Raw genomic sequence first — 14,431 nt, forward strand, 5'->3', positions numbered from 1 at the left:
TGCAAACTGGGATTTTCACATTGCTATTATTTCCTTTTTAAACTTTGCACTATTACTTGTTAAATTTTTGTAGAAGTAGAATTCCTAACAGAACAATGCTGGCCCAGCACGTGGAGATAACAGCAAATGACTATGGCTCAGAAAAAATTGAATTTAATAATGGACTCCAGATAGACTTACCCCGAGATTCACTCCCTTCAAACCGCCCTTGTGGCTCAAATGTGGATAAAAGGTTTTGGCATTGACTGCTAGCTACCATTCACTTCCTCTAACACAGGACCAGATCAGCAACCCAGGACAGGCACATTCTGGCACCAAGGGATATCAACACCTAAATACAGGATGACTGATCAGTGTGATGCTTCTGGAGAAATATCTTGATCAAAAGGGGGAAATGTGAAAGTTGTCAGAAACATAATGGAGTCACTTCTGTTAATAAAACTCTGACAAGTAGAGCCAGAGAAGGCCATGAAGAAAGGTTTCTCATCCCTAAATACCTGGTAACAAAAACCATCACAAACATCTCTGCAAAAACCACAACCTTGTACAAAGACCATTGTAACCTTACACACAAAAAATACTGCTGTGAGAATATCTGCCCAGCAACTGCCTGCGCAACCTCAGACTGGCGTCACGCTTGTTATGGATCCTTGTAGCCAAGGATAAAGATCTCAAAATAATTAAGTAATCCTTCTCTAAAAAACCTCCTTCTTCTTTTACCTCCCTGAATATGCAGGTAGTTCATATGCAGTGAGAATACTCACCATGCAATGGGAACACTGTGGCACATGCATTCCTATTGCAGTGAATATCATTTTCTTTTAGAAATTTTCTCTCTGTTTGCTATTTAGGTTGCCAACAAGTTTGCTTTCAGTAAAGTGCTGGGGACAAAGACCTGTCTCTCAGAAAGTGAAGTCATTGGAGAAACAGAGTAGGTTGCTGGGCAATTGAGGGTTAACTTGGTGTCTGAGGTTATAAATTTAAAGATCTGTCCAGAGAAGTTGTGTGGTTTTCATGAGCCATATTAAGCACTCAGGTACAGGCAAAACATAGATGTTTTTATCCAGGGTTTGTGTTCCTTCCTGCCAGCATGAGAGAGGCAGTTGTTGGATGTATGGATTGATGAACCAAGCAATTTAAGTTGGATAATGAGAGAAGTGAGGAAATGAGGAGAGTATTTGACAGTCAAAAGTGGTAAAGCAATGCGTTGGAGGTCTAGATATGGTCAAAGCCCAATTTATTATAATTCATAAATATCCTATGTATACATAAATTACCCCAGTCTCTTCTGGGAGATTTCCATACTGGCTTGATGTTGTCTAGTTCATCAAGAAGTAAGTATAACAAGACTGGGTAATTATTTCTTGGATTTTATTCTTAGTTGAGTTTACAACAGTTTGAAGATGGCAGAAGCCCATTATAAATGGGTACACTATACCCATTTATAGATAAAAGGCAAGGAAGCCTAATTACTGAAAGATTTTTTTAAATGGTCTTTATTTGGCTACATCATTGATAGTCTATGCTGTGGAATTTTTTGACATCTCCCAGAAGATATATTACTATAAGTTTCCATTTTATCAGGTTCTAAGAAACTTTATTTTTGAAAGAAAAAAATGGTGGGCAAGAAAGGAAAATGTTTTAGAGTTATCTGTGTATAAATAAAGTGGCTGATAAATTAGTGAAAGGAAGAAGTTTGGAAAGCAGAAGTTTTAATGTATAAAAATAAATACAGTGAACTAACATTACTTAAGACTGATAATAGATGATTGTTGTGGGTAAATGAAATGAGTCATTTTATCCGTTGCATACTTACGAGAAGGCTTTCAAAAGGTCAGTAATAACTTAAAGGAATTTACATCCCTTTTATTATCAGCGAATTGGTGACTAATTTTTTTTCTCCTATTACATGCCTTTTAGACATTTGGTTGCTCTAACCAAGGTTGGATAGCAAAAGAGAAACAAGACAGAACTCTATCAGTCATTATATTTATTTACCAGCATTTACGGCAAATGGCCAGACCTGGGCAAGGTGGTAGCAATGATGGATTCTACGAATTAAGGCATTGTTTTTTATTTCAAAATTTTCATTTACCTGTATTTTCCTTGGTCTTAGAAATATGAATAATTTAGAGCTTGCAATACTCACCATCAGGATATAATAAATGGAGGTTTCTTTGTCTGAAATCAAAAAGATGTAGTAACACTCTATTGCACTTTTTAAAATCCTATTTTTCCAGTTGGCTTCCTTTCAGTTAATTAGTTAGGTAGTCTTGGTACATTTGGAGGGTCATAAACGTGTCATAAAAAGAGCACTGGCATTATGAAAACCTGGATGTTAGGGATTTCACAATTTGGTCATTTTGCAGCTGCACGACCTTAGAAATATAAGTTCTCTGAATGTCAGTCTCCTCTGCTGTAAAATAGAGATAGGAATACCCATCTGACATATTTTTCAGGTACTATTGTGAGTATTAAATAATATTGTGTATTTGAATGTGCATTGAATGTGTAATACAACAGACTAAAGTTGTTGATTAATGCTTTAAAAATGTAGCTTTCACTGTATGTTTTTTGTAAAAAAAAAATCAAAATAGAAATCAGTGGGAAATGTAAATATTTATGAATCATACAGCCCAAATGTAAATAAGTAATTTACAAATGCTTTACAATAAAATCAAAGATATTATTCATGGATTTTTAAAGTAAAAAATCTTTGCAGCTAAATATTCATCAACTTAAACTTATTCTTTCTTTTATAAGAATGTTCACTATGTGACATTATAACTCTCCAAAGGAGAAATTCTATAATTAGTTCAGTTCTCTGCCTTAAAAGTTTCATTATAAGGCAGAAGAATGGAATAATTAAGTTTAAAAATAAGCAAAAATATATAACTCTAAACCACAGCCCCCTCATTTAAAAGAGCTTAACAAGAATACTTTTCCCAATGTACTTATAAACAACCTAATATTTCTATAATAACACAAACATACAACTTAAATCATGATCAAAGTTAATATGCAATTTGATACCCTTATCAGCTTAAATTATTAAACATCTAATGGTCTTGAGAGATTGCACTGAATTTTAAAAAATGAACCATATGTGCTTTAAAAATGGTTACCTATTGAATACGGTGTTGGTCAACTGTTTAGAATATAGGCCAGAGTTTTAGAAAAATATTTGAGAAATACAGTATATATGATAGGGTCCCATGCAGAAATAAGCCTGTACAAATGGATATGTTCAAGCCTGAACAATAATTGAGGTAATCGACCAACTTCTTTTATTTAAAGGGTAAGTCACAGGCTTCTTTAAAAAAGCAAATGAATCACTTGCTCATTTTAAATTTATCTTGATTAAATAGTACAGTTTTTTAAAAAAATAAGAAATGATTAATTAGAGTGTAGGTAACAAATTAGCTGGGCACGGTGGTGCATTCCTGTAATCCCAGCTACTCAGGAGGCTGAGGCAGGAGAATTACTTGAACCCAGGAGGCAGAGGTTGGAGTGAGCCGAGGTTGCACCACTGCATTCCAGCCTGGGCAACACAGCAAGACTCCATCTTAAAAAAAAAAAAAAAAGAAGAAGAAGAAGAATATAGGTAACAAATAGCAAATTCTGGTCAGTAGCAAAATTTTTGGACCAATGACAAAAACATATCAATAAACTATGTTTAAGAATAACTCTATATTGCTGATATTCTAACAGCACTATGACCTTTGCTATCAGCAATCCAAGATTTAGTTCTTCATCAGAAGTCTCCCTCCCTCTCTCTCTCTCTCTCTCTCCCACTCTCTCTCTCACACACACACATACACATACACAATTTTTCACACCATCTTTTCTCTACAAATGCATCTCAGGTTATCTTCTTTTTTTGAAGATTACATTTTCTAAAACACATCAACATTTTTCCAACAAATCAATGACCAAAAAATGACCCACTGCTTTCATTAAAGATTTCTGAGATCACTCTATGTTTAACAATTAGCCTGACAAGAACTTGCAGAACTGAAATTGAATTGGCATTGGCACAAGGTAATTTTATATGGAGGTAAAAGTGAGTTTATCTTATGCGCAGCAAAACATATTTAGGTCAGTTTAAATAGGAGCAACTGGTAAATTTATCCTCAGCTAGCATAGAGGTGGGCAATGTTAAAACGATTCAAAGCTTGGTTGGGCACCCTTCATTTTATAGTATGCCTGGGATACAGCACATCTGTGAGACAACAAAGGCTAAGAGCTCTGCTTCTAATCCTGCATTACAAACTTAATAATAAAGTACATTTGCTATGTTTGTGGTTTTAAAATTACTCACTGTAAACATCCTATATTCTTTCCTAATTAATTTCAGAGCTGGAGTTTATATCTATGTCCATGTCAGATTATCATTTATTCTATGAAAAGCAGCACAAATACTGTTCATTCTGGTTTGACACAAATTTCTTAAAAAAAAAAAAAAAAAGTTAAGGCCATTTAATTGGATCAGGGCCAACTGACGATTACCCTGGCAAAAGTCAAACTACTGATTTAAGAGTTTTGAAAAAGAGCCATAAGTGGTTGTAGTGTATCTTCTTCCTTGGTAACTTGACACAGTTTGTAGGATTTATTAGTCTCCAACATCTCCATCTCGATCTCCAATAAGCCAAAGAAAATGAAAACTTAAGGCTAACAGAGCTGTCCCAAGCAGATCACCCAGTGCTGTTAGGTAGGGGATGGAGAAACTATCTGGGTCCTTTCCTTTCCTCCAGAAGTGATGGACCATCCAGTCAGCAATCCACAGCAAGGTAAATACCTAGAAGAGAACACCAGAGATTACTCCTGCTGCCTGGACATTCCTAGCTCATGAAACATGGCCATAAGCCTAAACTACTGGCTTCTGGAAGGAACAGCATGGGTCTAAGTCAAGAACCATGCTTGAAAAGAAGAAATATTTAATTGACAAGAGTATTTTCATTTCACAAGAAAAAAATAGCATGCATGTTTACAGGTACTAAAATTCTTCTTCAACTTTTTACATAGATCTCCTTTTATTCTAGCCTTCCACTAGCCACAATAATTCTTATATTTTAATAGCATTGTACAGTTTCCAAAAGACTATTTTCTATGCGATAAACCTGTGAAAAAGGAAGACATTATGAAGAAGGAAATAAAAATTAAAATCAGAAATTATTTAACAGTCTCCTGATGCAGGTATGTCAAATAACATAGAAAACTAACCATTCATTTACTAATTATAAGGCCATTTGTGACTTGTCAAGGAAAACTTCAGTGCAATAGTAAGATCAATAACTAGAAGGTAAATACATTTAGAAATGGCTCATCTAGTTATAGATATAGACATAGATATATACATAAAATGGAAATATTTTAAAGGACTATTCAAACATGAAGGTGTCACGTATAAATATTTTCTGGAGTATCAGAAATATAAAGGCTTTTGTGATGCTTTGAATTTTGGGACCAGATAAATGTTTTTTTCTTTGATCCACCTAGAGTAGGAGGATTTTCTAATTTTCATATCCCTGAAGCAGCAAAAGAAATTTGGGACTGGAATGGATAACGCCCACTAGTTTTGGACAAGTTGGCAAGGATTGCACAGTGGTTACAAGCACTTCTTGATAGCACTTCTCTATTGTCTGCTAGCTGACTGTAGGCAAGTTGCTCAACTTTCTGACTCTATTTATCCAAATGAACATTAGAATGGTACCTACCTCATAAGAACGTTGTGAGGATTAAATATACTAAATAATTCAGTGCCTGACACACAATAAACTTTCAATAAATGTCTGTTATTTGTCTATGTTAACAGTATTATTATTCTATTTGTGGCCCCTCACGTATTGGGAACACCTAGTACGTGCAGAAGGAAGTCCACAGCAGGTCTAGAGTCTAGGCCAAGAGACCTTTCACTAACCTAGCAAGTAGGCCACGGGGGTGAGGCATTTGCCTTGGGACCCAAAGTGCTGTGTGTTACCATGTTAGCTCTAACACCTTTACCAGGAAGGAGAGTGGCTTGTCCAAACATAGGGAGACATGTACTTATTCCAAAGGCATATGAACTTTACAAGTCTTTGGACATCTGTCAGAGGTTGTACTTTAAGCCCCATTGTCTTTGCATGTGGTCAATTCTTCATTAGCATTTCACTGGTAGAGACTGTTTTAGAATCATATAAAGTTGGACCAGGCAGTCTGTTTTGGGTATGGAGGAAGCATGAAACGTTAGAAAGAATTCTGGACTTGGAAGTTATAAAATCTGGATTTTGATTCTCTGAGCCTAGCTGTTATCATTTGAAGAAAATGTGGGTCCTAATATCTGCTAAACTTCTTGAAATAATAAGAGCCTTGGTTTAGGGGGATGAAAGAAAAGGCAAAAAGGCAGCATGATGTCAAGTTCCATCATTAAAAGCATGATGCACAGACGAAGAGACAGTCACCCCATGGGACCCCCAGTGAGCCAGGCCACATCTAGCCTCTGTTTTGGATGCCCTATTTTCAGAGAAACTGGTTCACATCTGCATCTTCAGTATCTAGCAAAGTCACTAATTTAAAAAGTAGATAACATCTGATTGATGGAATGCAAATCAGCTGGAGACAAGGTCATATAGGAGATTCCTATGAGAATAAGAATTGTTTGTCCCAGGCAAGGAAGGTGGGCGATGTGAACTTAAGACAAAGGTTATCATGTCAGGAGATACTAGGTGTATGATATGTTGCTTCACAAAGTAGAGTGTTAGGTTAAAGAAGACCAAAAGCAGAAGTTAAACAAAAATTGGCTAACTATAAATAGAACAAGTTATGTAGTAAACTCTAAATTACTGAAGTATATAGAGGTTTAATAAGTAAATTTGCTGATTGAGTAAGTAATGCATACAGGAGGAAACATTAGTTATTAAAAGAATGAGGGTAGCTAATTTCTCTGGGACTAGCAAGAAAAATAAATGAATAAATTTATATAATGCATGTTTACATATTAATGTGTTATATACTTCTATACATAAATTTATATGTTATATGATACACACATTTAGTAATGTCTTGTATAATATCTGCACTGAATAAGAGATTTTTCTGGAGCAGGGTGGCAAACTTGTAAATCTAGTTTTATTGCAACACAACTCAGCCCAAGGTTTACTTATTGCCTATTTAGTCGATTATTTAATCCTTGCTACATTCTCAGGAAGTAGGCAGGTTTACTATTCCTAATGTTCATTTGCAGAAACTGAGTTGGAGAGGTTAAGTGGCCATGTAGTTGTCACAGAGAGCATATGGTCCACTAATCCTCTGACATTAAAGAAAAACCTAAGGCAAAGTCCAAGAAACCTGTCCATGATCACAGAGCTTGCAAGTGGAGTCAGTTTCAAACTCACAGAGTCTAACACTAAAGCCCATGTTCTTTTTTATATTATTATTATACTTTAAGTTCTGTGGTACATATGCAGACATGCAGGTTTGTTACATAGTTACACACATGCCATGGTGGTTTGCTGCACCCATCACCCTGTCATCTACATTAGGTATTTCTCCTAATGTTATCCCTCTCCTTGTCCCACACTGCCTGACAGGCCCCAGTGTGTGATGTTCCCCTTCCTGTGTCCATGTGTTCCCATTGTTCAGCTCCCACCTATGAGTGAGAACATGCGGTGTTTGGTTTTCTGTTCCTGTGACAGTTTGCTGAGAATGCTGGTTTCCAGCTTCATCTATGTCCCTGCAAAGGACATGAATTCATCCTTTTTAATAGCTGCATAGTATTCCATGGTGTATATGTGCCACATTTTCTTTATCCAGTCTATCACTGATGGGCATCTGAGTTGGTTCCAAGTCTTTGCTATTGTGAACAGTGCTGCAGTAAACATATGTGCAGATGTGTCTTTATAACAGAATGATTTATAATCCTTTGGGTATATATCCAGTAATGAGATGGCTGGGTCAAATGGTATTTCTAGTTCTAGATCCTTGAGGAATCGCCACACTGTCTTCCACAATGCTTGAACTAATTTATACTCCCAGCAACAGGCTAAAAGCGTTCCTATTTCTCCACGTCCTCTCCAGCATCTGTTGTCTCCTGACTTTTTTAATGAACTGGCATGAGATGGTATCTCATTGTGGTTTTGATTTACCTTTCTCTAATGACCAGTGATGGTGAGCTTTTTTTAATATGTTGTTGAATACACAAATGTCTCTTTTTGAGAAGAGTCTGTTCATATCCTTCACCCACTTTTTGATGGGGTTGTGTTTTTCTTGTAAATTTGTTTAAGTTCTTCATAGATTCTGGATATTAGCCCTTTGTCAGATGGGTAGACTGCAAAAATTTTCACCCATTCTATAGGTTCTCTGCTCACTCTTATGATAGTTTCTTTTGCTGTGCAGAAGCTCTTTCATTTAATTAGATCCCATTTGTCTATTTTGGCTTTTGTTGCCGTTACTTTTGGTGTTTTAGTCATGAAGTCCTTGCCCATACCTGTGTCCTGAATGATACTGCCTAGGTTTTCTTCTAGGGTTTTTATAGTTTTACGTCGTACATTTAAATCTTTAATCCATCTTGAGTTGATTTTTGTGTAAGGTGTAAGGAAGGGATCCAATTTTACCTTTCTGCATATGGCTAGCCAGTTTCCCCAATACCATTTATTAATAGGGAATCCTTTCCCCATGGCTTGTTTTTGTCAGTTTTGTCAAAGATCAGATGGTTGTAGATGTGTGGCATTATTTCTGAGGCCTCTGTTCTGTTCCATGGGCCTATATCCCTGTTTTGGTACCAGTACAATGCTGTTTTGATTACTGTAACCTTGTAGTATAGTTTGAAGTCAGGTAGGTGATGCCTACAGCTTTTTTTTTTTTTTTTTTTTCCTTGGTTTAGGATGGTCATGGCTACATGGGATCTTTTTGGCGTAGGATGGTCGTGGCCGTGTGGGCTCTTTTTTAGTTCCATATGAAATTTAAGGTTTTTTTTTTTTTTTCAATTCTGTGAAGAAAGTCAATGGTAGCTTGATGGGGATAGCACCGAATCTATAAATTACTTTGGGAAGTATTGTTAGAATCACAATATTGATTCTTCCTAACCATGAGCATGGATTTTCCATTTGTTTGGGTCCTCTCTTATTTCCTTGAGCAGTGGTTCGTAGTTCTCCTCGAAGAGGTTCTTTACATCCCTTGTTAGTTGTATTCTGAAGGTATTTAATTCTCTTTGTAGCAGTTGTGAACGGGAGTTCATGCATGATTTGGCTCTGTTTCTGTTATTGGTGTATAGGAATGCATGTGATTTTTGCACATTGAGTTTGTAGCCTGAGACTTTGCTGAAGTTGCTTATTAGCTTAAGGAGATTTTGAGCTGAGACAATGGGGTCTTCTAAATATACAATCATGTCATCTGCAAATAGAGACAATTTGACTTCCTCTTTTCCCAACTGAATACGCTTTATTTCTTCTTCTTGCCTGATTGCCTTGGCCACAACTTCCAATACTATGTTGAATAGGAGTGGTGAGAGAGGGCATCCTTGCCTTGAGCTGGTTTTCAAAGAGAATGCTTCCAGTTTTTGCCCATTCGGTATGATATTGGCTGTGGGTTTGTCATAAATAGCTCTTATTATTTTGAGATACGTTCCATCAATACCTAGTTTATTGAGAGCTTTTAGCATAAAGGGCTGTTGAATTTTGTTGAAGGCCTTCTCTGTATCTATTGAGATAATCATGTGGTTTTTGACTTTGGTTCTGTTTATGTGATGGATTACATTTATTGATTTGTGTATGTTGAACCAGCCTTGCATCCCAGGGATGAAGCTGACTTGATCATGATGAATAAGCTTTTTGATGTGCTGTTGGATTCAGTTTGCCAGTATTTTATTGGGGATTTTCACATCCATGTCATCAGGGATATTGACCTGAAATTTTCTTTTTTAGTTGTGTCACTACCAGGCTTTGGTATTAAGATGATGTTGGTCTCATAAAGTGAGTTAGGGAGGATTCCCTCTTTTTCTATTGTTTGGAATAGTTTTAGAAGGAATGGTACTAGCTCCTCTTTGTATCTCTGGTAAAATTCGGCTGTGAAACTGTCTGGTCCTGGACTTTTTTTGGTTGGTAGGCTATTAATTGTTGCCCTTATTTTAGACTTTGCTATTTGTCTATTTAGGGATTCAACTTCTTCCTGGTTTAGTCTTGAGAGGGTATAAGTGTCCAGGAATTTATCCATTTCTTCTAGATTTTCTGTTTTATTTGCATAGAAGTATTTATAGTATTATCTGATGGTAGTTTGTATTTCTGTGGGATTGGTGGTGATATCCCCTTTATCATTTTTTATTGCATCTATTTGATTCTTCTCTCTTTTCAAATTTATTAGTTTGGCTAGCAATCTATTTTGTTGATTTTTTCAAAAAACCAGCTCCTGGACTCACTGATTTTTCGAAGGGCTTTTTGTGTCTCTATCTCCTTCATTTCTGCTCTGATCTTAGTTATTTCTTGTCTTCTGCTGGCTTTTGAAGTTTTTTGTTCTTGCTCCTCTAGTTCTTTTAATTGTGATGCTAGGGTGTTGATTTGAGATCTTTCCTCCTTTCTCTTGTGGGCATTTAGTGCTATAAATTTCCCTCTACACACAGCTTTAAATGTGTTCCAGGGATTCTGGTACATTATGTCTTCATTCTCATTGGTTTTGAAGAATGCCTTTATTTCTGTCTTTCATTATTTATCCAGTAGTCATTAAGAAAAAAGCCCATGTTCTTAGTTCTTAACCATCACTACAGTACCTTGTTTCAGTAAAAAACCAAACCAAACAAAACAAAAAACTCTACATTGATAAGAGCATAAGCTGATACAAGTACTTTGGAGAACAATTGGGTATTATCTATTACATGTGAAGATGTGCATCTCCTTAATTCAGCAATCCTACATAGAAATAATGATTTTTTTCCTGTACCACTGGGGGAAAAAAGGATAAAATTGTTCACGGCTAAAGGATACTGGCTTAGGGGTTCTATTGACTCTAGGTCTCTCTGTTGCTACTCCAAGAACTGAGAAGACCAGTATCTTGGTGTGCTTATGGAAACTGTGCAGAGAAATTTTTATACAAGCATACTGAGGAATGTGCAAGAATATTCACTGCGTGTCTGTTGTAAGAGCAAAAAATTGATTCTATTGACACAGATTGGTGAAATTCATTGTTAAGTCACACAATGGAATGCTATATAAAGCTAAAATAAGTGAAAATGAACTATATAAATCTCAAAAGCACAAGTTGAATGAAAAAAGCAGAAGACTATACATATGATTTTTAATAAAGTTTATAAATATAAAACTATGTTATTGATGTATACATTTGTAGCAATGGTATAGTAAACAGTATAGTATAATAGTGAGAAAAGATGCCAATTTAGAATGCTGATGACTGTTAGGGAGGGATGAAATGAGCTCAAGAAGGGACACACAGGAGTTACCAACCATATATATGAAGCATTTTTATAATTTTGAAATATTTGCTTCAGATAATTGATAAAACTGAGTGGTAAATACATGGTTATCTTATTTCCTATTCCTGTATGTTTATATTTCATAATTTAAAAAAATGTAAACAGCTGGGGTAATGGTAACTCACTATTATGAGCTACAACTTATAATTATCTACTGAGAGAGACATGTGAGAAAGGAAGTCAGTATATCCTGTAGAATCCACAAAATGTTTGTACTTGGAAGTATCAGATGGTGCTGAGGCTGAAGGCGGGCCTAAGGCCAAAAGATGACTTACATGTCTGTGACTAGAGCTAGCTCCATGTTCATCTTTTCGGCAAACTGTCCTCTCTGTGTAGGAAAACAGAAGGATGTTTTCTGGAGAAACTGAGTGGTAGAGACTCAGGACTCCCAGATACTAGAAACTGTGAGGTTCTGGCTGAGAATCAGGGGTAAATGAGAGTCTGCATACCTAACCCGAGGATTCCTCCAGACTTGTATTTTGTTCTGAGAACAGGGGCAGGCAGGAGGATGACTCCCGGAGAGGAGAGTAGATGCTCACATTTGGAGGCCCCCAGTTAAATGGCCAGTCCCCTGTCCTTTAATAGCAAAGCATCCAGTCAACAACCCACCCCTGCTTCCATGTTACTTAACCGCTTCCTGTGTCAGTCTCCTCCCTGTTCAAGTTAGAAATGTGATGTGAACGTTAAATAATACAGAATGGTTAGAACAGTGCTTGGCACATTGGAAGAACTTAAAAAAGATTTGCTATGATTTTTAAAAAACGGATTATGAAGAAATAAGAATCTGATTTTTTTAAACAGCAAGAATAGGAGACAAGCAGTAACATCTTCAAAATCCTGAGAGGGAAATAATTCCAATATATATATCTGTGCCCAATTTATCAATCAAGTGTGGAGAGTAATAAAAGGGCTTTTAAGACATGCATGCACTCATGAAATATTTATCCCATGTTCTCTTTCTTTAGAACTTTCTTGAAAACGTGTTGAAGCAAAATGAGGCCATGATCTGAGAGAGAGAAATGGGATCCAGAAAATGGAAGAGGCAATGTAAAGAGCAGTGAGAGAAGGTTCCATGATGACAGCTGTGCAGTGGGCCGGGGCACCGGGGCCCAGCAGGTGGGTGAAGTGGTCTGGAAATGAGGTCTCCATGATAAAGGCAAGTGGGCAAATTATCGATAATAAACTCTTGAGGGGCAAAACACTAACTGTAGGCATGTGACAGCTATTGGAGCGCTTGCAAAAAAATTTAAAAATTCAGGCCGGGCACACCATAATCCCGGCACTTTGGGAGGCCAAGGAGGGTGGATCACCTGAGGTTAGGAGTTTGAAACCAGCCTGGCCAACATGGTGAAATCCTATCTCTACTAAAAATACAAAAATTAGCCTGGTGTGGTGGTGTGCACCTGTAATCCCAGCTACTTAGAAGGCTGAGGCAGAAGAATCACTTGAATCCAGAAGGTGGAGGTTGCAGTGAGCCGAGATCACACCACTGCACTCCAGCCTGGGTGACAGAGGAAGGCTCTGTCTCAAAAAAGAAAAAATAAAATAAAAAAATTCAGAAATGTAGTAAACTATGCAAGTGGAAAAATATGGTAATTATCTCCAGGAGAAAATTAAAAAGAGATAAAGAGAAAGAAAATAGAATATGCTAGCCGGCTCTGTGAGAAATGACATTTATAAGTCATAGTCATAAAACCATATTCATTTATTTAAAAAAAACAATTAAGCATTGCTACACGAGGAGGATGAAAGGTGGGGAAATAAAGCACAGGGCAAGGTGACAAAATCCTTGTCTACCACAATTAGAAGTCAATTTCTCAAGTTGATAAAGCAAAATTAGCAATCCAAACAAAATATGGCAATAACAAAATAAATAGCTAAAGGAGCTCTGGAGGACTATTAGTAGCTAGCATTTTACATGCACACACACACAAAGATACATTTAAATGTATATGTATAGATATATATAAATACAAGTGGGTGTTTTTTTTAAAAAAAAACAAAAACAAAAACAAAAAAACAGTCTCATCCTGTTGTCCAGGCTGGAGTGCAGTGGCATAATCTCGACTCACTGCAACCTCTGTTTCCCTGGTTCAAGTGATTCTTGTGCCTCAGCCTCCCAAGTAGCTAGGACTACAAGCGTGTACCAACATGCTTGGCTAATTTTTTTTTTTTTTTTTTTGAGACGGAGTTTCACTCATGTTACCCAGGCTGGAGTGCAATGGCGCGATCTCGGCTCACCGCAACCTCCGCCTCCTGGGTTCAGGCAATTCTCCTGCCTCAGCCTCCTGAGTAGCTGGGATTACAAGCACGCGCCACCATGCCCAGCTGATTTTTTGTATTTTTAGTAGAGACGGGGTTTCACCATGTTGACCAGGATGGTCTCAATCTCTTGACCTCATGATCCACCCGCCTCGGCCTCCCAAAGTGCTGGGATTACAGGCGTGAGCCACCGTGCCCGGCCTTTTTGTTTTTTAATAGCTTTTTGTAGAGATGGGTTTTTACCATGTTGGGCAAGCTGGTCTTGAACTCCTGACCTCAGATGATTCACCCACCTCGGCCTCCCAACTGACTTTTAAAAGCCAGACACAACTGGCTTTTAAAAAACTGAAATAGAGTAGAATGGACTAGAATAGAAAGTAGCATGTATAACACACAGTAAGGGTATTTCATAAAACTTTTGTTTTAGCTATGAATTAACACATTTATCTACGTATCCATATGTTTTAGAATAAACATATTTCTTATGAGTGCTGTCGTCAAAATATATGAAAGCTACTCTGTCAGGTGTGGTGGCTCATGCCTATAATCCTTGCACAATGGAAGGCCAAGGCAGGTGGATCGCTTGATCCCAAGAGTTTGAGACCAGCTTGGGCAACAAGGTGAAACTTGTCTCTACAAAAATTGTAAAAATTCGCCCCTTGTAGTCCCAGTTACTCAGGTTGAGGTTGGGAGGATCCCTTGAGTCCAGGA

The 14,431-nt window shown here is 37.1% G+C and overlaps 1 protein-coding gene across 5 annotated transcripts in view; it reads right to left on the reverse strand.

Moving 5' to 3' along the window:
• Nucleotides 1-3,883: 3,883 nt before the first annotated feature.
• Nucleotides 3,884-14,431, reverse strand: part of SLC41A2 (solute carrier family 41 member 2) — a 175,136-nt gene continuing 164,588 nt past the window's right edge. For all 5 annotated transcript variants that reach the window (XM_032299938.1, XM_032299910.1, XM_032299901.1 and 2 more), the window contains exon 11: nucleotides 3,884-4,798. In XM_032299938.1, coding sequence (XP_032155829.1) covers nucleotides 4,613-4,798 — 186 coding nt within the window. In that variant the 3' untranslated portion in view covers nucleotides 3,884-4,612. The remainder of the gene's footprint in view (nucleotides 4,799-14,431) is intronic.

The sequence above is a fragment of the Sapajus apella genome, unplaced genomic scaffold (assembly GCF_009761245.1).
Source record: "Sapajus apella isolate SASKATOON/1434 unplaced genomic scaffold, GSC_monkey_1.0 scaffold2, whole genome shotgun sequence".
Lineage (NCBI taxonomy): Eukaryota > Metazoa > Chordata > Mammalia > Primates > Cebidae > Sapajus > Sapajus apella.